Source organism: Antrostomus carolinensis, unplaced genomic scaffold, assembly GCF_000700745.2.
Source record: "Antrostomus carolinensis isolate BGI_N321 unplaced genomic scaffold, ASM70074v2 scaffold25371, whole genome shotgun sequence".
Lineage (NCBI taxonomy): Eukaryota > Metazoa > Chordata > Aves > Caprimulgiformes > Caprimulgidae > Antrostomus > Antrostomus carolinensis.
The window spans coordinates 14,143-41,931 of record NW_010293858.1 but is presented as its reverse complement, the minus strand read 5'-3'; the positions used below and the strand labels follow the sequence as shown (position 1 = coordinate 41,931).

General features: G+C 43.0%; 1 protein-coding gene across 1 annotated transcript; it reads right to left on the bottom strand.

The window, feature by feature from the left end:
- Window positions 1-89: 89 nt before the first annotated feature.
- LOC104532282 (moesin) lies at window positions 90-16,752 on the bottom strand. Its single transcript, XM_010177453.1, has 12 exons — window positions 16,675-16,752; window positions 7,866-7,961; window positions 7,064-7,338; window positions 6,492-6,575; window positions 5,987-6,133; window positions 5,392-5,488; window positions 4,315-4,478; window positions 3,729-3,859; window positions 2,893-3,053; window positions 2,275-2,367; window positions 1,616-1,849; window positions 90-584 (listed from the first exon to the last, which is right to left on the bottom strand). The coding sequence occupies exons 1-12, from the start codon at window positions 16,735-16,737 to the stop codon at window positions 420-422; spliced, it is 1,710 nt and encodes a 569-aa protein (XP_010175755.1). The 5' UTR covers window positions 16,738-16,752; the 3' UTR covers window positions 90-419.
- Between the last annotated feature and the right edge of the window lie 11,037 nt (window positions 16,753-27,789).

The following is a 27,789-nucleotide window of genomic DNA, read 5'->3' as shown; positions in this document are numbered from 1 at the left end:
GGCTACCAAGTATAATACTGAAGCTTGTGCAAGTTAGTAGGAAGGCACTGTCAAACTGTTAGCACTTTACGTAATTCAGTAAAATGATCTGCTGGCCTCCCCACCCAATGGGAGAGGACAGCAACACAGCCACTTCAGTAAACAATACAAAACTCAATACAGTGAGATTTTACCCAAAACCAAACAATTTCAGATTTTCCCCCAATATGTTTGCTTTCCCAAGCCACCCCAGGAACATGTAAATATTATTTCTATTTATTCTTCTGTTGCTTAACTCCAGCATTTGCCCAAAACTCGATAAATAAGACCATGGTCACTCTTCTGTAGTGGTTCCAGCGTAGCACGATTACAAGCGAATGATGGGAGAGGATGGGAAAGAGGGAAGAAGAGAGTGCAGGGCAACAGGTGCCAGGGAGAGTTTACATAGACTCAAACTCATCAATGCGCTGCTTGGTGTTACCCTGTCGAATCTGACGGAGGGTCTTGTACTTGTCTCGGCCTAGACGCATGTTCTCAGCGTGGATCATATCATTTGCTGTCTTCTTGGTTTCATCCCGAGCATTTGCCAGCTCTGAGGAAAGAGCCTTTGGAAAAGGGGAAACAGATAGCAATGGGTTAGCACATGCCAGAGACTCAAAGCTGGACAAGGAGGTTCCATGCTGATCCTCCTAAAGATTCAATACCCATGGAGAAAGGAAACAGATAAATGCAAACGTTCACAGTTCTGGGCAACCTGCTCTAGCTCACCCTGCTTGAGCAAGGAAGTGGGACTAGATGATCTTAAAAGGTCCCTTCCAATCTAAACAATTCTCAAATGATTCTGTGATTCTGTGGAAATTTTTAATATTTTTCCCTAGCATTTGAAGGTAGACAACATCAGGTAGTCTGTCACCCTGTTGATCTTTGTCTAGCACAGTAGGAAAAACTGTCTCCAATGTACTTCGGAAGAGTCAAGTTGTGAGATCTCTAAAGACAACAGGAACATCTTTCAGAATTTTAGCAATTACTAGACTTCTACCACAAAAGAAGCTTGCTGCAGAAGATAAAAGTGGACCTCAGTCACTCTGCCTGTGGATAACCACCACAGTACGATGCAGAACAAGCAAAGCATGGTGCAAGTCAGGCAGTGTAACAAAATGCTTGGAAAGAGTCAACACCAGAACACTGGAGTTCCTTAGGAGAAGGTGGTGCAGCACTGCTCCCTCCATGCGGAGCACTAGCAGGCTGTTCTCGGTGTTTTACAGTGCAACCCAGTCAGACAAGACAGTTACAGACGGCTGCTTGATAGGAACTGGACCGAGTTCTCTGATTCATTGCAGTAAGGGCTATGAGCAGCTGTCAGATGGCTGGCAAGACTCACACAAGCAACTACATCTGACGTGCTTTTTGGCACTGCTTGAAAATACTTCACTGTTTGCAGTGAAACCAAACTCAAGTGCCAGGAGACGAGATCTTCCTTTCTGCTCAATGGTTAAGCAACTATTTGGCAAGGTCATCATCACCCCTTTTTCCCCCCCACCTTTTTTTTTTTTTTTTTTTTTAATAGCTGCAATCAATGACAAGAAGAATAGAAGCAGCACCCATACACACAGCCTCTCTGCTGCCAACTTCTTACCTTCAAGTGTTTCTGGACCCGTTCGTTCTTCTCCGCTTCAGTGGTGCGCTCCTCCTCACTGCGGTCCTTGATGGTGGCCTCTGATCGTAGCTCAGCACTGGCTTCTGCTGCGTTCTCATCCTGCTCGTCATCATGCTCATTCTCAGCGTGCATGGGCTCAGTGACATGAGGGGTGCTCATGGCAGTCTTCAGCTCCTCTTTGGTCTTTTCTAGGTCTTCCTGCACCATCTGGGCCTGCAGTAGGACACACCACAGTGGGTTAGTCAATATTATCCTGAGTGTGTGAGACTTCGCACAGAAGCACTACACAGTGCTTGCTACAGGAAACCTTGCACCTCTTGCACAGTGAAGTGGTACGTTCCAAAGCTACACAGCCACAATTGTTTGCAAAATTTTCTGCTGGCTAACACTTCAGAGATTTGAAGAATGGTTATAATTAATCGAAAATGAGCTATAAGCTTGATTAGTCAAAGTATTTCTACCTGGAGTTAGAATAAGGCGCTCATTCCACCAAGAAAAGGAAAGCTGGATATTTACAATGGCTTCAAGCTTGCAGACACTCAGTCTAGTGTGGTATCTAGTGCAGTAGTTTAGGTCACAACACAGAATGAAGAGCAACTCCACAAAAAGTACTGCCATTTGCTCAGATTTTGCTTTACCTTCTGTTGCCACTCCTGGGCCTCACTCTCCTTCTTCTGTCTGGCCAGCTCCAGCTGCATGATCCTAGCTGTGAGTTCTGCCATCTCAGCAGCCTGCAAAAGAAAGTTTTTTAGTAGCAACAAAAACAAAGTACTTGCTAAATGAAGCATTTACACCAAGTCCTGAATAAAAACAGTATCTCTAATATCTTTTTGGTAAGGAGAAAGCCTTTCTGCAAACTTCAGACCCACCAATATCTCCATGATACAACAGAAAAGGGAGCAAGAAAAGTTTTGGGTTTTGTTGAGGGATTGGTTTTTTTGGGGGTTTTTTCCCCTCTTCTCCTAACACTGCTACAGAACTCAATTCTTTGAATCCAAGCCAGGGAAAGCAATTAGTGAGCTCTACACTCTGTACTCAGCGTCACATACAAAAAAAAAAAAATCAAAAGCACAACAATCCAGATCTACTGTACATACTGTACACTTGTGTTTAGGTACAAGTTCATCTGCTTGAGACTAAAAATATAAGAACCAAACTATGCTTCCTCACTATATTCATAGCCTGGTTTGCTTCAAGAGCTTAAATGCCTACCCTGTCATTATTTTCTCTACCCAATTTTCAGCTCACCCACTTACCAGCTGTTCCTGGGTCTTTTGTTGATCATGGGATGCTTTCAATAGGGCCTCCTTTGCCTCTTCTGCTTCTCTACGTTCTTTAGCCAGTTTCTCTGCTTCCTCCTGAGCTCGTTTTCTCTCCTGTTCCAGCTCCATAGCTCTGCGGGTCTGTTCTTCCAGTTCTGAAATAACAGGGGAGTGCATTTGAAGAGACATCAAGCAAAGAACGGCAGTAGAAGAGGAAAGTACCCTAACATCTACATTCTAGATGAGAGTTTTCCTTCAGAGGAACAGGAAAAGGAGACATGGAAGCAACTGTCCCCTTTCCTCTCCTTCACATTGTAACTGGAGCTGTAAGACTCCAGTTGAGAGCCAAGCGTGTTCCAAGCCAACAGATTACTTGCCCAACTGACTTGTGCGGAAGCACTCATCCTAAAATGACATCCTGAAAGGCAGAGATGCATACAGCATTTCACTTGGGCAACACAACACTATAACACTGGCCAAGCAACTAAATAGTAATTACACCGGAGTACTGGCTGGTGTGACGCCTGCTACACTTTTTGACCCCTTCCTCTACAGATGTGCTGGCATAAAGCTTCCAGCCAGCACAGGAACACAACTCTTGCTGCAAAGAGGCATCTTGGCTGCCATCCATCTCTTTAATGCAAGTCCTATTTCAGCAGTTGCATATGGAGGGCTTACATTTAGCTTCAGAAGGCCAAACCAGGGCCCTAACACCAGTTAGCACACCATACTGGAAAGCCAAACAGCTCAGAGATGCTCATAGCTTTACTACTTGAACCCTTCTCACTCAGACTATGCATCTAAGGAAATAGTGTAACATTTCATATTACCTTCCTGAGCTTTCTTGGTTTGCTCCTCAATTTGCTTGAGTCTCTCCATTAGCTCCTCCTTCTCACGTTCAATCTTCTCCTTCTCCTTTTCTGCCAACTCCCTCTTCTTCTTCTCATTCTCCAGCAGGGCTCTGATGAGGGGGAAGTCATAAAGCAATTTCAAATTAACAGCTACTTAGATTGGAGCACTTCCTAGTGAAGCCATGAGCACACAAAAGATATGCACTACAGCACTCAGCTGATGAGTTTTGCTCCACACATGCCCTTTATTGAAGTGCGGAAAGAAAAAACACTGCTGGTATTCACCTGAATGGAAAGTTCATAATAGCAATTTTATAAGGGAAATCTCTTTACCTCAAGATCCATATTAGTCCTGTCAAAGAAATGGTCAAATCTTTAAGAAAGTGATGGTGGGTCACATTTGTGATGAGTGCCATTTCCACCATCCCATTAGATCTACTGAAGCATAAAGTAATCTGCTCTATTTTTGGCTCAAGCAGATTAAGGTGCTGCCAGTAATTTATTTAGCACATGATGATATTGTTCAGTGATTGACCAAGTCAAGGTTACTCGGAACCCTACCAACCTCTCCATTTGTTTCTGATGCTTCTCTTCTCGAGCCTGTGCTTTCATCTGCTGCACCTCAATGGTATCTGGTTTACGCCTGCGCATGTAGAGCTCATGGTTCCCCATGCAAAGAGCCAGGATTCGTTTGTTAATCCGTAACCGAGGGGCATAGAATACAAAGTCCTTGGGACAAGAAAAAAAGCAGCATTAGACCTGTTCTTTCAGCATAAGAAGCCCCTTCTGTACACAATATGCTCCAAGACTCTAAGCTTTCTAGAACTGCTATCCAGCTTTTCTTAACAGTGATAGTCAGACACCTATCTTTCAGGAATGAATTTCAACCTGACAAACGCACACAGGGCAGGAGTGCACAACTTGCTGTTACAGTGTGCTGGGTTTCACTTCAAAGCATTCCTAGCACATAGTGTACACAGCAACTTAGCTTCACTGTTTCATTACAAACACCATCAGGGGCTGGTTTACCAGGCACACCGAGACTATGACTTCTCCCACCTTTCTTCGCACTTAGTTATTTAACGCAATAGTCTGGCAAGTCACATCAAGTGTTACATTTTGCTTTATGTCAGAAAGGGTGTTGAAACATTATGTCCAATGGGTAAATAACTTTGTTATGCTTAAAAGGAGCAACAGCAGCAGGGAAATGCTTCCACAAGCAGCAATGCAAGAATAATGACTAGAAGAACAGAAGCTACCAGGTGACAAAGAAAATAACTAAGCCTTAAAGATAAAACCAGTTATGTTCACTTGCAAGAAAAAACCCTCCCAGCATACCCTACAATGTGACCTGAAGCTTCAGCTTCAAGTAAGGTGAAAAACTGTAAAAGATCATCCCACACACTATTAAAGCCAACAGGCTGCAAAAGAAGCATTCACAGCCTCAGATCCCTGACTGTATTACCAGAGAATTTGAATTATCTTAGGAGACTCAGAAACTGTAAGCAAAGAGCTTCTCCCTGCCACTGACTTGGAACAGCTTAAAGTTATACTGAATAAATTTCTACCCTCTCAGCCAGAAACAAATCCCAACTATCACCTTACTGCTAAGAAAAAAGTTTTTTTGAGCGTTGCTTCTTACTGGTGCTTTCTTGTCAATAGGCTTGATAACAAATTTCTTGTCATTGAATGAGATATTTCTGATCTCACTCCAAGGGAATCCAATTTTCGGTGTTAGCCTGCAGAAACGGAAAGCAAAAGGCAATATAAGAGTCCCAAGTCATTCCAAATTCTTCATATATGATATAAAGTTCAAAATTCTACCAAATCTGCCCTCATATTTCAATACTCTTGTATTGACTAGAATCAGTAAACAAAAGTAGTCATGCAAATGAACTACAAACATAACCAGTTTTTCCAATCCTGCTTTTTTTAAAAAAAAAACAAAAAACCAAACAAAACCAAAAAACGGAAAACAGACATGGAGAACCCATCTGTGTCAGGAAGACTAGGGATACAAGTAAAACTAACTTAATAATATTTACCAATTTCTTCTATTTTTTTGGTTCAAAGCATCACATTTTATGGATCATTCTGGCAGTATCAAGAACACAGCCAAAAACAATACATAAATTATAGAGTTTACTTAAAGACTTGAATTCCAGCAAAGACCAATTTTGAATGCCTTTATACTGGAAAGGAGTTGAAGGCAATGATGAGGAGAGAGGGTTTATTACCTGTCATTTTGCTCATAAATGTTGAGTCCAAGAGCATCTACACCTAGCCAGAGTTCAGAGCCCTTCTTGTTCTTAATGCTGAAGTAGTTCACACCATACATTTCCAGATCCTGTGCAATCTTCAGGTACTCCAATACAGCATCTTCTCTGCAGCATGCCAAAAGAAAGCAGATATTCTTTTTTGAGTCTATAAGCCATTAGAGCAAGAAGGTGCTGTCTTCCTGCATAGGTAGAGCAGCAACAAGCTGGCAAAGGTTCCAAGCATCACCCTAGTAGATAATAACAAACAAACCCTGCAAACTCAGTTGTGTTTTTCTAAGAACAGCCAGCTGATGTGGGGCTAGCAAGGGCAGAGACATGTGAATCTCATTGCTCTGAGCAGAATAACCTGAAGAACACTAACTCATCCTGAAGCAAGCCACAGATTTTTGTATGCATTCATACATTACACAGTAACATATATCACATTACTTCAAGTACAGCAGTTTCACACTGCATCAGTTACCTAATCATTCCTCGATGTTCCTCATGCCACACCTGGATCCTTTCCTCCCACTGGTCCTTGTTAAGCTTGTGCTGCTCCAGAACTCTAGAAAGAGTACATGGGATGTTTGAGACAAACCACTACATTTATGCACACACAGTAACACTATTCTTGAATAATGCTTCATACCCCTTTGGCATCCCAGTTCCCCCACAAAAATATTCCAGGAAATAGTTTTATTATAAGGCTAGCTAGAAACACACTGGGCAGTATTCAGACTTCTGACAAATGACAAGTTGTATTCCTTTGTGCTTTTCATTGTAGTATTACAGATTGTTTTTTTTCGTTGTTTGGTTGTGGTTTTTTTTTTCCTTTTTGTTTCAGAGCTTCTCTCACTAATTCTGATTAGAGTTTCTTCGACAGCAATTGGATGTTTAAGATTAAAGCTCTGAATTAAATTAATACTAATCCTAATCATCAGAGAAGCACCAGGCTATATTTTATTCTGAACATTCCAATCAAGAGGTCCTCTCCCCACAAAATCCCAAACCCTTCAAGGAAAAGAAGGTCTAAGAATACCCAGGTTCACTTACCTCTGTGGGAGCAGTTTGTCACTAGCAAGGTAGCCAGACTTGTGCACCTCTTTGTTGAAGTCTCCATATTTTGACTGGACAGCATAAGAAGCTAACAGGACAGCTGTTTCTGGAGGGCAATAAATGTCATCATTCAGAATTGCCTCCTTCACTTGGAGGAAGAAGAGACGCTGTGTGATGTCCTGAATCAGCTCTTCTGCCACATCCTCTGGGTAGAACTTGGCACGGAATTTGAAAAGCAGGGGGCTTTCTTTGCGTACATCCTGTGCTGTTACCTGGAACAGAGTCATCGGATTTTATAACCCACATACCAAGTGACAGGGAGCAGGTTTACGAACTGGAAGCATGCATTAGAAAAAAATTTTCCTTTCCAATGCAGAAGCAAGTGGGCAGAAAAGCGAGGCTTTTCAATTCCTTACTGATAAATATCTCATCAACTCTCCTAACAGAAATTATGACAAGCCACTAATTATGATCTTTGCTAAGTTACTTTCCAGGTTTCTCTCCAACCAAGATGCTCATATGAACACCACATTAGCATGTTACCACGAAGGGTAACAGATCTGCCAGGATAACAAACAGGGCTAGATGCAGCAGGACCAGGTCAGACACCTTGACTCCTTGTACCTTAGGAAGGGGGAATGTGTACTGAAGGAAGGCAACATCAACTTGCTAATCTTGCAGGACTTCGGGTGTGTGAAGAGGCAAGAACAGATCCCTGACCGAAATATGGATACTGAATTTGCCCCTGCTCTCCAAGAGAAGCGAACCCAGGACAGGTGAAAGCTTGGAGCAAACATACCTTTTTGTTCAATTTCAGCCATGTTGAGAAGCCCTTGGTGTCCTGATACTGAAGTCCAAAAAACCAGACCTCTCTTAGACCAATTGTCTTGACGACCTGGAAGAAAGATCATTAGCAAGAGTCCCAGCCAGACGAGCTGATCTCACTGGTGGCAGAGAACATATTAGAAGTAAGTTCAGATAAACACAAAGACAACCAGTGCCCTGGACTTCTGCCTCCCCTGCCACAGTGCACATACATAGATGACAGGGCATCTGAGGAGTCTTAAAGTGGGACATGTATTGTATTCTTCCTTCTCCCTTAGCTCTTTATGTTTTTTTGCTATCTATAAACAACAGCTGGGACGTTATTTTCTTCAGCTACTTATAAGCCAATGTGTATAGCCAAAATACGATGCAACAGGTCTGACAGGTGTAATAGCTGCCAAGAATCAACAATGCAGCTCCATTTTCAGGTACACCCCTCACTTATCATGCAAACGTACTCCTCATGGGCAAGCCATGAATCACTCTGCTAGGTTGTGTCCTACTAGGCTGTGCTACTCCACCAACAGCTGTGGACAGGCCTTTCATGCAGCTCTTTAATGAGTGGCACCATTAAGAGGTACTAGAGTGGATAAATCAATAGGCTATCCCTTGTGCCAGGACAAAGAGCCACCACAGAAATTAACTAAACTACTATGTAAGCTCTCCTTAGTCATTTCCCTATCACACCATGGGTGCTACGTAAGTAAGAGTTAAGAAGGCTTCACAGATACGCTGTAACAAGAGACAAGAGCCTCATGGGGGGGCAAGACTACTGCAGGATAATGCTATTGCTGGTAAAAGGGAAGGGGAAGTTTCTTGATAAAGCCTGTTCACTAGCACCAGGCCACAGCTTTTGCCCTGGTGAGTCCGGGGCATGCCACAGGGTGCAGCAGGTCTAGAAAGTGAAGTTCCCCCACATCTCTCCTCAACCCCCAGAAGCTGTTCTCATACCAGCAAACAAGGCACCTACCTGTCACCTCCATCACTAGACAGGGAAGGGGGAACAAGGAGAGACTTCTCTTTAGGCTGCCATTGTACCTAGAGTTCAACCCTGTAAGCTGCTTTGACACACCACCCACTCCTCAGGCTTGCCCACAGCTTCCCTCCTTCAGAGGAGCTCAACAACTGGACAGCAGGCTATGAGCCTGGCCCTGGGAAAGCCAGCTGCCTGACCATGGTGTCCCCCCAGCCAGGCAGGTTGAGGTAATTTTGTACTGCCTTGTCCCACGTTTTATGATTTCTCCCTAAATGCCTACTTCCTTTTAAATTACTTCCCTGTTGAATCCCAAGGATGCACTCTGTTCCTTTCTGATGTGGTCTCTAGCTTTGGCAAGACACAACACCAAGGACGTAGGTTCCCCACAAACACATCACTAGTTAGATTCTTTAGGGCTTGGATCAGACATTTATTCTGGCCTTACAAAAGCAGCATTAGGACCCTAGTTCCTTTCAGGCCTAAAAGCCAAAGGCAGCTTTCAGCAGAGGCATGTTATTAGTTTCACACACAGAGACAAAACCTACGCAAGGCCACGGAGTCTACATACATCAGCCCACTCAAGTCCACGAAATTATTCAGCCTGTTATTGCTTGAATATGAAGTGGAGAACTGGCCTAAAGCCTGCAGTAAACACATGGGAAATGTGGGGCAGATAAACCTTCTTTTGTGCATATCACATAGTAAGATGCACACAGCTAAGGAGACTTTTGGAGAAGCATCAGAGTTTGCTGTGTGCATTGAAAGCAGGTGGTACAAGGAAAGGAAGAAAGGCTGTCCCAGAGCCTAAGGAGAGCTCTGTTCTCGGCAGCATTAACATCTGAATTGGATGGAAGCTCCCTCCCCTGCTGCATGTGTCTGCTCCTCTCACTTCCATTTGTCAGCAGCTTACGCCTGGGAATTAAGCAAGCTGGACTGCCAGCAAGGAACTGAAAGGCATCACACTGAGGTTCTGTACAAAAGGACTTTTATTCCACAGCAGAAGCCTGCACAGCAATAGCAGTGACAACAGTGGACTGGACAGGGGAGAGGGGGAGGCAGCACAGCACACCACACAATATCACACCCCCAAACAGCTACTGAATCAAAGGAAAATGCAGCATGAATCCTGCTGTAGGAATTACATGAGCTGTGAAGCAAGGCATGTTACGGTTTGTTAGCCTGAGCATAGATCTGGCCCCTTTAGGCTTCATCATGAAACTGCTTTCCATGTAAATACACATGACAGCAGCCTGTCAAGCGTTGGAAGGAGGAGATTGTCTTCCACCCTCCTTCCCAGCTCAGTTTTAGCAGGTTATTTAGTTCCATTTGGCAAGGGAAAAAGCATGAAGAAGAAACAGCTTTCAACAGCTGCAAGGAGTCTGGCAACTTAATTACGCTTGGGAGTGTACAGCATTCAGAGCCCTGATGAACTGTGAGATGCTCCAAAAAGCAAACAGTTACTGGCAGTGGCTAAGGATGGAGAAGGGCTGGCACAAAGGACAAGAGAATACAGAGAACTGTTTAACTCAGACCACTACATTAAAATACCTAAAGTTTACACCCTTGGCTGGAGAGGGACATTTTCCTTCCTGCCAGGGAGAACATGAAGTCAGTCCCTGGGTATTGTTTAGCCTGCAGTACAAGGCTCAATCTACAACTGGCAACACACTACAGGCAGCCTTAAAATCCAGCTGTGCCACAGTACTTTGACATTTCTGGTGACTCTCACTTCACCTTCTGTTGACAGTCTAAGCACACAGTAGTGCAATATTTTTATTTATTTATTTATTTTTACTTATGTTCAGGAAAAAAAATACAAAGTCTTCCAGGTAACCTTTTCTCTCACTTCTTACTCCACATTTTTCAGGTGTGTAAGGCTCCTCCTGTCCTTCCTCTGCACACTCACCCATCTCCCTCCAAACTATGTTCTTGCCACCGAGTGCTGCCCCACTGCAGGAGGAGAGCCATAAGCAGCCTCCTAAATGTAGATTTTGGCATCAGGATGATGACTGAAGATTGCTCTCATCCTCAGCCCAGGAAATATACCACCACACAGGCAAACAAGTGCAGATCCTGTACGAAAGCACTATCTACACATGGGCAAGACCAAAGCACGCAAGCAGAGAAGACACTCCACTCAGACCAAGTTCCTAAACCAAAGGCCAAAGCATCCCAAGCTATACTGCAGCACAAATCTGTCTGGAATCTCACCTGCTGTCCTAGTTAAAGATGAAGTGGGCTTCCCTCCCTTTCTATGACAGGCACGTCAAGTACTTCTGAGAGAAAACTGCTTATTGCTGGAGGAGCTCTGAACTGGTACCACACCTGCAGTTTCATATGCCATAGTCAAAAACAACTTAGAACATGATCTTCCGGTACCCAGCTTAACACCCAAGAAGGGCTCCATGTACAGCCATAAATATTCAACTGTTCCCTTTCCATTTGGTTGATTCTTCCAGAATACGGCTATATCCATAGGGGTACATTTCTAACTTTCCCTTTTAAAATACTAAAACACCAAAGCACTAAGTGACAGGATCTTCCTTGAGTTTTTAAGCTTCTTCCAGTTTGCCATTGATCTCCTGAGCAACAAGCAGTCCATTTTTGGTTGGACTACTGCTTTTACAAGAGACGCTAAGTTTCCACATATTCCTGTGAAATTTGAGACACATTTCCATACCACCCAACCACAAGCCTTCATTACACAAACAAGACTTCTGGGGTTTGCTGGAGGAAAGAGTCACTGTCCCAAGACCTGCTGCCTTCTACCATGAAACTATCATACTAAATTTTTGGTTCAGTGCTTTCACCTACTGGCTCAAGTGCTCCAGACCAGTTTCCTATGTATGTAAACACTACTAGGTTAAGACCTTGCCAAGGCTAAAGGCTTCTCTACAGTCTCCCTCCTCACAAAGCTTAGTTACAGGCCATGAGAGACCAGCCACATTTATTCCAAACACTGCTCAACTCAGCTGGAGTTACTCAAAAGTCGAGAGGGATTTGGTCAGCCTGTAAGCTTTAGCAACAATGAAAGAAGAGACTGACAAACTTGTACTCTACAAAACCATTTAATTCATTGCAGCAGATAAGCAAGTCAGGGCAGGGCACATGAACTCAGAATCTTAGGCGCTCTTGCTCTTAATGAAATCTGTAGGATCCTTAAGAATTTTTAAAAAATAAAAGGCAAAACAAAAAAGCAATAAGCAATCTCACACTCCACTACATGTTAGGCTCAATGCTGAACATAAAATACAGCATCAGTAACTAGGTTTAGAGTGAGCAGAGATGCTTATTGTTACAATTTTAACCCATAGCAGAGTGCACTTTTCTAGTACAAGCTTAGTTTTGACCCCAAAAGCTCACAAAACTGAGGAAAAGCCTCCTTAGGAAGGTTAACCACATGCTTTCAAAGTCTGAAGTGACAGATACTAATGTTTTTCTAATGTCACATTACTCCTTAACCTCTGACTTGGCTCCATGGCTCTTAATTGGATAGAGATCACCTTTAATGAGATTGAGTGCTCCTGGTTACTCTAAAAGCTTATTCTGGAGTGGCATGCTGAAACCACCACCTTCTGGACTTTACAACGTCCAAAAGCTACCACTGGAAGGACTGAAGTTTACATGGTCAAGTACAGGCTCAGAGAACACTAAGCACATCACTGAGAGTCAAACCTGTTCCAAAGTTGGAGAAACAGAGTTCTTTCAGGTTGGGGAAGGACATACTGACTGAACAGTTTGTTGTGAATAACCACAGCTCATTGTTAAAAACTATCAAATGGGTAGAGATCCCCACCCATCAACTGATTGCCCACTCAGACCTAGTACAGCAGACAGCTCCTCTACCAGAGACTAGAGGGAATAAAGGGCTCCCTTTATGGGAGATCAAGGGCACCAGCAGGATCCAAGGTCAGGAGTGATCAGAAACAAAGCATCTGAGAAGCTGCCTCATACAGCATATGTGGGAGACATGGAAGAAGGGAGTATGTTTTCATACCACAGAAGTCAAAGCAGTTGAGAATTCTGTGATTAGTCTGCAAAGCTGCAGAAAACACAGTTCAACCATCCTGTCTCAATTAATCCAGGTTTGGTCTGTGCACACAAGCTTAAGCTATTTAAGCTAAAAGCTGTACAGTCACAAGCCCAGAGGATAGGGTGTGATAGGAAGATCTCTAGTATAAATCATGATGCTACTGCACTGTATATCAGCTCAGTGATATTCCTACAGTCAGCTAATTTGGGGCAGAAGACAATTTCCAATGAAGCAGTGAAGCATCTGCATCTATCCCTACAAAAATATCACTTTGGAATTTAACCAAGCAGGAAAGAGGGAGAAAGGAACATTTCTATCTCAAGCCCATTCACCTATTACTACTATGGAAATTTACACTCAAACTATTCCTCTTCATGAAGCTACTACCTAGAAACAAGCTTTCCAAAAGCTTTCAGAATCCTATTCATAGGAGATCAAAATTATGCATGGCATAAAGAACATATTTATTCTACCATTAGACACAACAGATAGAAACAAATACCGCCAAAATGTTACTGAATAAAGCCAGCAGCATGCACAGAGGTAGTTGTGCAGCTAAGAAACCTTGGTACTACTTAGCAGCTTCCTTTTTGCCTAACTTAGAAGTGACAGCTCAAACTGAAAGGGCTCTCTAGGGCAAAAACATGCAGTATATCTTAAATTTTTTCTGCAAAAGAGTCAAAAAGTCAAGTTTCACATCAGAAGGTCAATGCGCTGCAACAGCAAAACCCTAAGTTTGCTTTGTAGCTAAACTCTCCCTTCCCTCAAAAAAGCATTTATGAAATCAGCTTGTTTTTCAGAAGCAGCATGAGGCAGAAAATACTAGATTAGCAATTCCAGGAGTGCAGCGTATTTTGAAGAGAGCTAGAAAATGAACTACCATAAGTTTGTTCTTACACACTGCATCATGGGACCCAAGATCACCTCAGGATAGAAACTGAGATAGAGTGAATAGATTATCAGTCACGCAGCAGTCACTGCTTAGTCCGCATCAGCAGAGAGAACAGCTCTGGACTAGCCCTTTACAGGAGCTAATCTACACAGAGAGCTCAGCCATTTGGAACATACTGTATATATGCCAGCTGACAATGCATTCAAAGACCCATTTCCATACTAAAGAGAACAAGTTTAATATTTACAGTCAGCTCACTAAAAGCTGTTTTGATTTGGTATGCAGTTAGCTCTTTAGGCAAAGATCAATAATCTGTTTCAATATGTCGAGAAGTACTTGCTTTCCTTTATGTGCAAGTCTGGCTACAAAGTCTTATTTTGCAATAGAAAAGAGCCTTGAATTTTCCATTTAAAAAATAATAATAAGAGACAGACAACAGTCTGTTGGGTATCTGCATTCAGAGGCCACGATGAAACATTTCCCATTGTGGCAGGAGCTGAACAGCTACCTCCTTTGCTATTAGTTTCCTTAATTTTAAAGGGCCAATGATTAGATTGCAGGGCAGCAACAGAGCTGGGAGTAGCCTCCCAAACTCCTTATTCATGCTAGAGGTGGAAGACTTTTGACATCCCCACATCTACTTCCAACTCCCTATCTTACTGCTCACAACATTCTCAAGCCCTGGCAGAGGGTTCGTCTTTCTACCACCATTACTAGTGCTACCTAGCACTGTTTAATCAAAGTTTAATCACTGTTTAATCAACCAATCATTTAATCAAAGTGGACATCTGCCACTGATGAGGCTCTAGGACATTCATTTCAGTATCAGCCCTATCAGGACCAACATCATTACTTCCAGAAGAAAATCTTGTGTGCTAGGCAGTAGAAAACAGTTTCTTGTTCCAGTGAGTGTGATATATAGACAATATAAAGACATGGTGCCCACCAGACCTTTTAGAAATAGCAAATGTTTAAAGGCTAGCTTCAGACAGTTTTTCCCTCCCACCAGTGTATTTCCTTTTCCAATTCCACCTACAACCAAATTTAGCTGTCTCATTTACATTAGCAACTTAGAAACTTAGTTCTGCAACAGTATTTGTTTTCTCCCTTCCCAAAGTGTTTACTATTGAAAAGACAAAGCAAAACTTCTGTTTAGACAGGTGCTGTGTGAAACACTGCACGGAGGAGAATGTACAGCTGTTCAAGAACATGGCACAAAGGAGTGAAATCAATTACTAAAACATGAAGAGTTCCCATACTGGAAACATGATCAGATGCTTCTCAAACAGAGACAAGTTGCTTAAGCCCAAGTCTGCCACCGCAACGTCAGTTTACAGCAGCAGCTGCAGATGGTCTAGAGCTGTCTGAAGTCATGTGCAGATTAAAAATACTACTGACTTCAGTAGTATCACTTCTGGTGATCACCTGGTGCTTTGCTTGGATAATATCAGAAACTAGATATTGAAAAATAATAATGGGGAGCATCCACATGAAGAACAGCCCCTCCAAAAAAAACAAAACAAAAAACCCAAACCCAAATCAGTTCGCTTTTGAATGAACTTGGGGGTAAGCCACCTCAGCTTCACTGGCATATGCTCCCATGAACGACCTGGGGTGGAGTTCCATGCTGTACATATGGATTCTGGAGAGAATCCAGCTCTCATTTCTATCCATCAAAAACTGACAGACACAGCACTAAAATATTTACGGGCTACTATGTAGTAACACACAGCTGAGAACTACACTGCAACTCAGAACCTTCCTGAAAGCCTTTCTGCTTTTCCCACTACGAAAGGATGCTCTTTTAGTAAAGCCTAGGATCTCACTCTGCTCTCTCCATTTCAGGGCTGGGCTGCAAAGAGTGATGTAATATCTAATGTTGAATCCTCCAGCAGAGTATGGCAGAAAGTAGTAGTTTGTGGTTAAACATTAAAAAAAAAAAAAAATAAAATTTCTTAGGTTTCCTGGCCCCAAATGGAACAGATAGCTTCTATGGGTGGGTCAGCCCTTAAATTTCTCTCTTCATGAAGATGGGGACTACCTAGAGCTGGCCCAGAACACTTAGTGCTACTGGACCACACCCATATCTGACATAGCTGGTCTGGCAGTTCCTTCATCTTGTCATTAATCCAAGATTCATTTTACTTTTCTTTAAGGTATTAATTTACTGTTCAGATTTTCCTCCAAGTAGCAAATCCAAGGCCTTCAGGATTACAACGGAGAAACATAATAGAGCCTGTCAAAGTTTCAGTCACTGCAGTTGATAACGTTTGTCTTCAGCTGCTCCAACTCTGTGCTGCACATGCCTCCCTGCTTCTGTTTGGACCAAAGTAGGAGGAAGTTATGTTTCCCCAGCCAATGACTGCAGAGGAAGGCTGAAGTACCCAATGCAGTACAGCACATAACTTCCCCTAAGATTTCCCTCAGCACCTGATAGGAATCTAGAATATCACTTCATCTGCACTTGAGTGTTGCAGCAACATTTGAAACCCAGCTAAGCCTCTCCTGTTTTAGAGACCAACTACTCTTTGAAATCAATTACACAATGCTGGCAAGTACGCCAACCAAAGAGAGCTTCCTAGCTCCCTCATAAGACTTATCTTATGAATTATGCCTGCAGACATCTACTGCTTTCCAATTATTATGAGCCACAGCATCAATTCAGTTCATTAGGAGGCAAGAACAGCTCTTAACATACTCTTGGAGATTAAAAAATGCAGTAGTTTTTTAAAAAATGAATAGTTTCTTACTATGCTGAGTTCTCTTGAAGTTATACACACTGTCACTTAATCTTTGAAGTCCTTTAGAAATTGTTTGCTGTTGCCTTAATAGAATTGCATCATCTATATCAACTTTAGATCTGCCACAGCTCCATCACTTACCTGATCAAAGAGTTGCTTCCCTGTAGTGTTGGGCTGGATGGCAAACTCCAACTCAGCATCCATGGTGGTAACACGCACACTGATCTGGAAGACAGAAAATGCATCATTACAACACATGCTCTAAGAGCACCACCCAACAATGAAAGCCATCACCTGCCTACAGCCAGGGACCACCTCCAAAGCCTCCAGGAACTTCACTGCCAGCAGTTACAAAGTCATCTGCCCTACCAGCACGGTGTTTTCAGTCTCCCTGTAGAATGTAACTTTCCTGTTTCGCAGTACAAGAGTTCATCCTATCTCTGTTCCTACTAATTATTCCCATCTATATACTGACACATGTGAGAGAGCCCTTGGCATCTTATGAATTAGTGTAGAACATTCTGGTTTCATTCACAAAAGCAGAGATGTTCGAAATCTTAGTACACACAACCACACATCCAGCCTTTCCATCTGAAGGGTGAATGTCGAGGAAGTCCCTGGAAGCATTAACAACTCCAACTGCTACGGAAAGATAGTCAATACTAACAATACTAGTCCAGACTCCATGGGTATTTGGAGAAATAAGGCATAATCTCTGACATGCACCAAGGGCTGTGAGTACAAAGCAGACAGGATGCAAGGATGATCTCAAATGCTAAGGCAAAAAGGGTGCACGCTGAACTAACATATGCACTATTATGTGCAGATATGTCACAAAGCAACAGAAGTATCTCTGTATTGTAGCCTCCTGCTTTCCAGTTCTTTCAGGGAGGTGAAAGGTCTCCAAATACTGCAGAAATTGCTTAGGTGTAACTTAGTATTTCAGTTAAAGTTTCATGACAATATTAGCCCTAGATGCAAGAAGCAAGATCACCAATTGTGTTCCAGAAGAAACATTATATGATGATGCACTCTGTCTTGACAGGACATTCTCACCATCACATTTTCACATGTGAAATGAAGGTGGCAAGGGACTGCAGCAAGGGATTCTGCAGTTTCACTCCACAGAAGCATGAAGACATCTGTACATCTTTCACTAATAGTTCTCATGAAGCAAGTTAAACATCAGAGTTTTTTTTACCTCAAAGCTTAGTGTAAAACAGAGCCCATTCCATTCACAGCTCCTGCTCATTACTGGAAAACATCGTGTAGACTCTTAGAGGTAGACAGGAAGACTCCTGCCTGAATGCAGATGCCTGAACTTTTGACCAGGCAACGTAAGGCCTGCAAATACACCAAGCTGTTTGATAATTCATTTCTATTTGCATACCTATCAACTGAAAAAAGTAAAAGATATTTCACAACTGTTTTCATGCTTTTTCATCAAAGCAAAGGTTCAAAACTTGAAGTTATACAGATGAGATATTCACAGTGCACCAAGCCCCAGCATACAGGTCTTGCATTCATAGTTCTCTTTCTTGCCTACAGCCATTTACTCCACATCAACAAATCCTAATTTATTTGCTCTTCTGTGCAATCAATCCTCTTAGCACACTCCATCAGCCTTCCAGGGGTGAAGGGTGGGGGGAATTATGCTGTGAACAGTTTCGGTAGAATAACTCAAACCCACATTTAGACTACAAGCTAACCACACAACACTAAAGACCAGAAAAGCTAAGGTAAGCAGAGAAATATTCAAGGAACACCCAATACCAAAATTATCACAGCCAGTTCTGATCCTTGCATTTCTACTGACTATATAGACAGATTTCACATCTTGTTTACTAAGAAAACAGCAGCAGACTGCAAAAGAGCTACAACCAGGGTTTTTTTTCCCCATAAGCAAGAAGCATTCTTCTAGTTAAGTCTAAGCCAAGAGACCACTACATCCAAATACATTTTGCAATTTCCCAAAAAGCCTCCTTGAGCCTAGGCACAACACTATTCTGCCAGAGGTTAAAGGCAGGCTTAACACAGCAAAGCTGAAGTAAAGAAGAGTTGCAGTTCTAATTGTTGCATGCATAAGGAATGCTATTTAGACACTATTGGAGCAAAGATATCATGAACAAGCAGATCAGGAGTAAGTTGGTTTTGAAACCTTCTGAACCTTCTGACACAATGATGTCAAACAGTAAAAACCATCTGACAGAAGTAGCAAGAAAAGAGCAAACAATCTGAACTCATAAGCAATCAAGCTTTATTTAAAATCAGCAGCTTTCAGTAGCATGCAGTTGCCTCAAGTTCTCCTGCTATAACTTCCCAAAATTATTCTCCTCATATCCTAGATGTTGACAGTTGGCTAATTTCAGTGCTTTGGTGAACCAGGAATCCAGTTGCTCGCTAGAAGGGCTGAACGCTCCCAAAACCAGCTTTGCTACTTATACTTAGAAGCAGCCTCTTCTCCCAGAAAGAGTGCTGGCTCGTAAGCCTGACTCGCCCAGCACATCCACCAGTGAGAGCAAAGATGTCCATAGCCACGTCTAAGTATAAGAAAGATTATATGAGCCATTAAGCAATAGGTTGGTTTTTGTTTGTTTTAAAAGTCTTTCCTGTCCACCTAAAACACTAATGTACCAGTTATCATGAAAGAAAAATAGTCTTCTTGCTCCGCTGTTTAAGGATAAAACACAGAAGTTACTCTTATCTTGCATCATCAGCTTAGGTGATCGAATACTAAAGCATCTGAGCACAGAGGAAGCACTAGAAAACAGAACCGAAACATTTGTGGCATTTCTTTACTACCTGTGCCAGAATAGCTTTTAAGCTATTCAGAGCAAGTCAGACCTTAACATTAAAAATAAAGCTGTTTCACTAAGCATGTTCATAATTCACACAGAACACTTATTTGTAAGCCTCGCGTCTTTGTTAGCACAGTAACATAAGGTCCCATGTCGGAACCAGCAAGGCTCCATTGTCACCTAAATGCTATGAGCTATCTGACCAGTTATCACCCTTCAATCAGTGCATCCAATAGGAAAACATTCACTTTTTTTTCCCCTTAGTAGAAGCCCCCTGTGCTCTAGATGAGTAGCAATCTAAGGTTTAGGAGCAGCAAAGTCCTGAACGGGGTCTGCACTTGCAGCTTCAGCCTAGGCTATTTTAGAAGACAGTGTGAGCAGCGATACCACAGGAAGCGGGCTTGTGCTTTAGAGGACCACACCCGGTAATGCTTCCCTCATCTGAACAAAGTTTTAACACATTCAGTAGCGTACTGCTACTAACTGCCAGCGGAGTGGGCTGGGGAAAGCACATCCTGGGCTGTACTGGTGACATTTTACCCGCTAGTTTTGTAGTAATTTAATATTTGGCCGAGAGCTTAGTTTGCTGTAAAACTGAGCTTTGTTAATCTTCATTGGTGTGGAAACAATATACAAATACTTTCCCTTATGGTACCAAGCCAGGGGTTTTTTGAGACAGTTGTGAGCTGGAATAACAAAGTGAGGTTTCTACCATTTCAGGTGGTGGGAAGCACTGCTCTCCATTCCCAGTTAGCAGATAGGAGGCCTGACAATACTTCAGATGCAGCTTTACCAAGTGTTTCATTTCATTTCCCTGCGTACTGGGACAGAAATACAAATCTGTTCTAGCATGTCAAAAGCTGAAAAGCCAAGCACTGAGGGAGCTCTGTTCTGAAAGACACCCAGGGACCACCCCACTATTAACTGACCTTGATGTGCTCTGCCTGCAGCTCCAGCTACAAGAAGAGATCTACAAACTGCTATCATCTCTGCCCGACAAGTAAGTGCCAGGCACTGCATGTTCACCTTCATCCTCCTCATTCATTTGAGGTCTCACTTTTAGTAAAGTCACTTCACTGAGGCATTCACAGCCAAGTACTGCACAACACAGACGTTACACAAACAAAAGTGCTATACCAGAAAAAAGCCACCATGATCCAGTCCCATCATAACTTAGACTCTTCTGTTTGCCTTGTTCCTTGAGAACTACCCTGCCAAAGCACTTTAAAATCATTTAGCTAGTTTACCGTCAATGCTTATTCTAAGAAAAGCCTTGAGATTCATCAGCATTAAGCTTTTATACTTCGTATTTCTAATCTAACGAGGTTTTCCTAAGTTTGAGGGCTGGCATAACCAGCATGCTTATCATTTAGGTTGCAAACAGAATAAAATGCTCCTCAATAAGATAACCAACTTAGGCTGCTGAGCATATACAAATCTAGCTCTGTCAGTTCAGACATGCAATGTACACACTGCTGAGATGTAAGGAATGGGAGTAAACAGTGAGAAAAAGACATTGATCAGTGATCAGATCACAAGGTCCACAGTTGCAGCACGCATCCTCAAGTACACCACACTCTCTTCCAAAATTTGTGAGTAAACTTTTGTCTTAAACTTTCAACACTTGGGAGGTGTTTTTAGAGGAGTTACTAGATTTAATCATCAACAGAATTGCCAAATACACTGTCCTAATGCAGTAACTTAAACTCTATTTAATCAAACTCATTGAATTTTTTCATCATAGCTTTTATAACGCACTCCCTGCTGTATCCAAGTGTCTGCAACTTCTAAATTCTGCTTAGATCTTAAACTAGCACAAGTTTTACCCTAGTAGGTGGCCTCTAAATAGCCTTCTTTTGTCTTTCCATCATCATTTAACATAATATTTTGCATACAAACAGCTAGCAACATTATATGAAAAGCTTCCAGAGGAGGCTCTCTTGCATATTACAAGAAAATTCAAGTACTACATTTCAACAGGCAAACTGACACTCCTCAAGCTAAAAAATGCTCAAGAAAAAAAAAAAACAAAACAAAAACCCTGTATTTAACCGATTAATTTCATAACAGCTACAGGAAAGAGCTAGAAACCTAGTGACTCTTCCTCTTCTCTATTTGAGGAATTACCATTGTTCTACCAGTCTAAGCACAGCTGAAGATTGCCATGACCAGAGCATATTAAAGAGCTTCCTGCTGCCAAGGACAGTCTTGTGGTGAGGGCAAGACCTCCTGCACAGACAGAACCTCTTGCATGGAAGAGACACTGTTCCAGCCCCTAGAGCAGCTGCAGTCAAAGAAAGCTCCTTTTGACAGGCAAAAGCTTTCACAAGCGACAGGACACAACCACCCTCCTCTCACAGTGTTTATAGCACACAACAGGAGACAGACTTAATAGACAGTGTTATCATACACCTATCTGTAACATCTTTTCATAAATTTACACATTGCCCATACCCCTTCAAGTCTCACTTTCTGCCCCGCTGAGATTCCCAGTATGTTTTACTAGCAGCAATGATTACCAATTATCTTCCAGGTCTCTGAGTGAGAGGCTATAACCCTACTATAACCCAGTCCTAACCTGCTGTAACGACTTCTCAAGATGAAAATTTGTAGCCAGATATGACAGGACAAACAGAAAAGACTGATACCATCACCCTAAGTAACGGGTGTATTGCTTGTACTAATGCTGCGGCGCATTGAGCAGTTCAAGTTTTAGAACAGACAACTCTGTCTTAAGTTGAGACAGGAAGAGAGTACTAGGAAATTCATGTCAGAAAAACAGGTAGAGTCAGCACAAGAGAGTATCAACTTCTACAAAACCCTGAGCTAAAATTTCTTTCCTCCCTGGATTTCCTGAATGCAAGGAAGCTGTTATACCCCACTGGTCTGTAGGCTTCAAGCTTCAGATATTCCTGCTTCCCAGGTTCAAGCCACCAAGTGGACTTTTTCTGGAGAAAATGGCATCGGAAAAAGTCATTCTGTATTACTCATTTGACTGTTACAGAACATAAGTAAGTTCAGTTAAAAAGAAATTCCAGGCCATCCTTTGCAGACCCTCTATGCTGCAGGGCCAGTTTTGGCTTTCAGAAAGATCAGCAACAGTATAGTGAGCGTAACAAGAATCCTTCCCCTGTCCCTTAAAACACACGAGTGTTTTCTGGAGGACAAATGCTCCCCGGGGCTGTACTTCACTTTCACCGTGCAGGCCAGCCAGCACGTGCCTGCTGGAGGACAGGAGCTGCGTGCCAGCTACCAGGGCATTGTGATTCGCACAGCCTCGGCAGAGCATCAGAGGAAACATCCCCTACCTGCAGCACCAGCCATACTCACAGACATCTGGCTCCTTCCCCAGTGCCAGCACTCTGCCGAAACAACCCGGGGTCCTCTGTGTCAGGGTGAGGCTGGACTTGGGTCATATGAAAGTGCTTGCAGTTTCTAAAGGGATTACACTTAATTAAACCAAGCCCCCTTCCAGCAGTCTTAAAGGGCTTTTTCATACCCGTAAGCCCGTCAGGGAGCAGCAGGCACACCCCAGGCTGGGCACCAGCCCTGGCCCTGCCACACTGCAGACCCCGGAGAGAACGTTAACCCTCCCGAGGACTCACTGGAGCTTCCCAGCCCTCTCCACTGCCCTCCTCCCCACTCAACCAGAGACACAGCACTCACTCCTCACTTGACTGGAGCCACAGGGCAGGCCAGTAAGGCCAAGGAAGGTGTCCCATTCCACTCCACTATGATGGTTTGAATAAAGTCACCAAAATATAGTGGACGAAGAAGCCTACCCACCTTTGAAGCACTCTGTATCAGCGAGCTAGAAGTACCACTTATGTGCTAGAGAGTATGCGTTACAACATCACCCTTAGAGTCACCAATGGTGTCTTGGCTTTGTTTTGCTACCTGACTACAGTCTGTAGCAGGAACTCACCCTTTAAAGAATCCCTAATGATTTTAGTGCAGAGCCTGAATACACAGAACTGATGGTACAGAAACATTTAGCTTCTTTGCGCATGCATCTTCTAGGCACCTTCAGCTAAAACTAAAAATGGACATAAGCAAAGATCATGATCAGAAAATGTTTTCCCATGATTGTTGTAAGAGAAAAAACAAAACAAAACAAAACCAAAAAACCTGCACTTTCCCCACCCATTCCCTATTCTCTTTGCACATTTGACAGCACAGCACCTAAGCTCATTTTGCAGAAGTAGTTGTCAGTTATTCAGTTGGGGCTATTTTTAATGTAATTTCCGATAAAGACAGACAGATACGGAGTTGACTGTACCTTTCAGCAATACACTAGTTATAAAACACCCCAACTGTCTGCTTCTGCTGTATGTTTAGATATAACACGGGATAGTCCGCTATAGATTGTGGATCAAATTTCTTAAGGTGCTGAGATGCCTAAAGATCCTGCATCTTACTGCCTTTCTTACATGCTAAGTTACCTTATGCACCTAACCACCATTTAAAGCTAGCTCAATATCAAAGCTTCAGACTACTTTACATGAACAAGGCACACATGGCTGTCATTATAGCACAAAAAATGCCAACTGTAACAGTCAGACTCAGCAAGAAATGATAGGTTTACATGAAGCCTACAGTAAAATTTCATCCACTGTTATGCTGAATTCCACAGCCAAGTGTCATCTACCCAAGAGAAATTTCAGTTCATAGGTATAATAAAAATAAATTAAAAGCCACCTGCAGAGGGAGGACAGGCTTCTCCGTAAGTAGCCTTAGACAACAGCAACAAGGGATTGGATATTCCAACTTAAATTAATGGGTTCAACCCGTTTGAGTTCAGCTTGGCAGAGACACCAAGAACCATAGTGTGGGAGCACAGAAAGAAGCTCCACTCACTAGCTTCAGTAACAAAGATTATTTTCTGGCCTATGCCCTTAGCTCCACTACCCCTCGCCTTACAAAAGGATGGAGGAGATTCTACATCCAGTGTGCTATGAAATACACATCACTGGGCTCTACACCAAAAACACGAGCAACTTGCAGCATGCTCCAGATTCCACTGGAAAGTGCATATTGCTGTTGAGTGACCTAGAGATCACAAATGTGACCCGAGTCCTCCAGGAGAGTCCATAAGCACTGGTTTTATGTGTAGAGCCATGTAGCCACATATGCAACATGCTGCTCTACCTTAAGTATACCACGTGTATTAATAAGTTAGCTTAAGAAAAAAAAAAAAAAAAAATCACAAAAGAAAACCAAACTTCCCTTGTTTAAAATCTAGAGGCAGATACAAAAAAGAGCACATCACTTGAATTGCAACATGATTATCATACGCAAGTAAACTGGTTGAATGATAAACTGATGAAAAGCTGTGAGAAGGCACCAGCAGCTGATACCCCAGAAGGACAGGGGGTTCTGGTGGCTCAGGTGCCCTCTGAAGCCACAGAAGGTGGTGAGCTGTGCCCGGCTCTGCGGCAGCACAGGCTGCTCTGCAGATGGGGAAGGGGCAGCTGCTCCAGCCCAGCTCCGCTGCACAGCCCTGTTCTCACACAAGCGCCAGCAAGCCTGGTCAGGGAAGCAATCACGCTAAATCTGACTAGATTTGTGCTGACATGGTCTTATTCCTTCCCCGTGAAGGAGCACAGCAGCAAGCCAGCTTAAATTCAGTAACCGCTGTGGAGCCACGCCTTCACAAAGTCACTCTGAAGCTGTGTTTCCCCCACTCCACTGGTTGCTCTTAGTCCCCAGCAAGGCAAGATGGCCCATGTGGGCAGCCAGCTGCAGCTCACACAGCTTCAGGATGAGGGTAGCAAGAGGAAAAAGCTGCCACAGGAAGCGAGCCAGGCAAGACTGAGAAAGTTCACAGCTTTGAAGAGTCTGCTTGCAGAAACTGAAATGAGAAGGGGTGGAGGAGCTACAGGAAGCCAGATGTGTCCTGTGACACCAGCGTGCATCTGACACTTAACTCACCAGCAGAGACACCAATGAGGTGTTGCCAGGGCAGAAAGTGCTCCTGTCCATAACTCCCAGCCAAGCTCACCTTCATAGCAGTGACATGGTGTGGGGGGAAAGCTGGTTACAGCACATCAGCTACTGCAGGTTACCCACTCTTCTAGCACCTGGTGACTGACATGGAAGTTTCTAGAAGTACCTCTGCCCCATGCGAAGCTTGGAAGAGTAGAGAATTCTTCTGCTTTATCTAACAAAGGGGTTCAAAATTATTTGGTTCTGTGTCCACTCCAACAGCATTTTCCACACAAGTCTTCTGACAGGGGTTATAATGGGCATTGTATCCAGTAGTTGAAAGAGCCAATCCCTGTTCTTGAAAAGTGTAAGGAGAAGAGATTGACTGACGTGACTCTAAAAATCTGGTATAAAATATAATGTTAAAGCAGTCAGTTTCAAAAAGGAAACCGACTTATTTATTGCTGTAACATACAGCCAGGTATTTTTTCCCATTAAAAAAAATCAGTTTCCTTGAAGAGCTTGCTGCCATTGATAAGGTAATGCCCACAGAGCACAGCAACACAGCAGTGTTTTGTGGCTTTTCTGTTTCTCAAGACCAAGTGTGAGAACAATTCCCTTTGTGTTGAAGTCTCCCTTTGCAACTGATCAATACTTGGTATTCAGAGAGGCCTCAGTACAGGGTAAGGAAGTAGAGCCTGAGGGGATCCTCCTTGTAGGACATGTCCATCAGTTCAGAGATCAGTTACTCATACTTAGTCACAGAGTCTACTTCAGGCATCCTTATATTGAACAAGGCTTCTTTTTTTTCTCCTCAAGTGGCAGAGAATTAGATTTATTACCCCCAAGGACAACCTCTCTAAAAAATGAGGTCTTCTTCAAACCACACTCACAGAGCTCACAAGAGGGCTTCAAAAAAGCCTATTCCTTATGCAAAGGGCCTGATGTTTGCAGTTGCCTTAGAGGCCTTCACTCACCCACCCTGCCACAACTTTTCAGTTTTCTTATAACCAACATTTCAATTAGTTCTACTTTATAAGATTACCACAAAGTTATTAATTCAAAACAATAAATAATAATAAAAAAAAAAGGACAGGGGATTCCCCTATGCCCTACACAGCACGGCTTCTGAAACCATTAATGACAAGTTTCCAAGTTAAAGCTACTTGAATATAACTCCTTCGTTTTCAATCAAGCAGATAGTTGAGTAGTCACATCGTACCAGTGGTATTTCAACACCATGGCTGCTAGCAGCTTGCCACCCTGTGCAGAGGGCAAACAAGTTTCAGTTTGACAAAAGTAGTTACAAGAGGAGAGTACTAAGCCAGTAAAAGAAGCCATGGGTGGATCCCCACACGGTCAAGTCCAGATACTTGTATATCGCATTACACAACTGACTCACAACCTTGTGAAATGGATCAATTCCTCTATTTTTGCCATTTCCTTTCTCATAAAGAGATTCCTCGTGCACCTCCCTTTGCTTTCCTGTAGCTGTTCCAAGCCATTAACGTTATCATTTGCTATTTCTTTACAGCTAGTTTTAAGAGGCCCTGAGAATAACTATTTTTGTACCTGTTGTTTGAGCTACTTAGAGAGAACATGGTTGGTTGCCAAAACCCAGATTAAAAAATGATGGGGAAAAACCCTGACCCCTTTTCCACATCAACTCGATCAGGAGGTAAAACTCAAAGCAAAAACCTAGCCACATGCAGTTGCCATCATTCAACTTCTATGCTCCGGATAGCTTTGGGGTTTGTTTTTTGTTTGTTTGGGGTTTTTTGTTTTGTAAACACCCATTTGTTTTGTGCCTGTTAGAAGGTGCTATTCTCTGGAGAAATGTTATATGCCTGTTATGGCCTCTGCACACTAACAGTAGAGTGAGTTGGCAGTTGTACTTCACATGTCTGAACTTAACCACATCCCCAGCTAAGGCTCTTCAACTCAGAGGCAGTCAGCAGGGCAGTGGGCGTGTCTGAAATGCCAGCAGTGGTAGGGGTGACATTCCTCAGTTATTGTGCCCCTCCTGGGCAATCCTACAGGTTATAAATTAATATTTTGAATATTTTGTGCCCCGCCCTCCCCCCCACAATTTGTACACCACACACTAGTGTCGTGATCCTGGCTGCTACAGCAGTAACTTCACCAGCAAAACAGTTCCAGCACTCTCCACCACCACCGGAAGCATTTCAGATTTCCTGAGAAGACTTAGAGGGCAGCTTTTTCCCCATCCCTAAGCTTGCCTTAGTCTAGTTCTTCCCTCCCAAGCTTCATTCCAAAGGCAGGGGATTTCCCAGTACCAAGACCCAGTTCAAGGGGTTAAGTCGACAAGCCTGGTAGCCAAGATGCATTTCCAGACAACAAATAAGCTTTCCAAACCTAGCATCCAGTGGATCTCTGCCAAAATTACAAGCCGCTATTTTGCTGGAAGGGTCTCAAAACAAGACCAAGACAGGATGCTAACAAGACAAGTGTGAGCTGCACAGAAGCATCACAGTACTTCGGGTTCATGAGCTAATAGACTAAATACTCATTC

What these genes read in the sequence shown, in the direction of transcription:
- LOC104532282 (XM_010177453.1), bottom strand. Translation starts at nt 16,737, where the DNA reads ATGGATGCTGAGTTGGAGTTTGCCATCCAGCCCAACACTACAGGGAAG. An exon ending in GAACATCGAGGAATGATTAG is followed by an intron (nt 6,134 to 6,491) that starts GTAACTGATGCA and finishes GGCATGCTGCAG; the next exon opens with AGAAGATGCTGTATTGGAGT. An exon ending in CATCAGAAACAAATGGAGAG is followed by an intron (nt 3,860 to 4,314) that starts GTTGGTAGGGTT and finishes CCCCCTCATCAG; the next exon opens with AGCCCTGCTGGAGAATGAGA.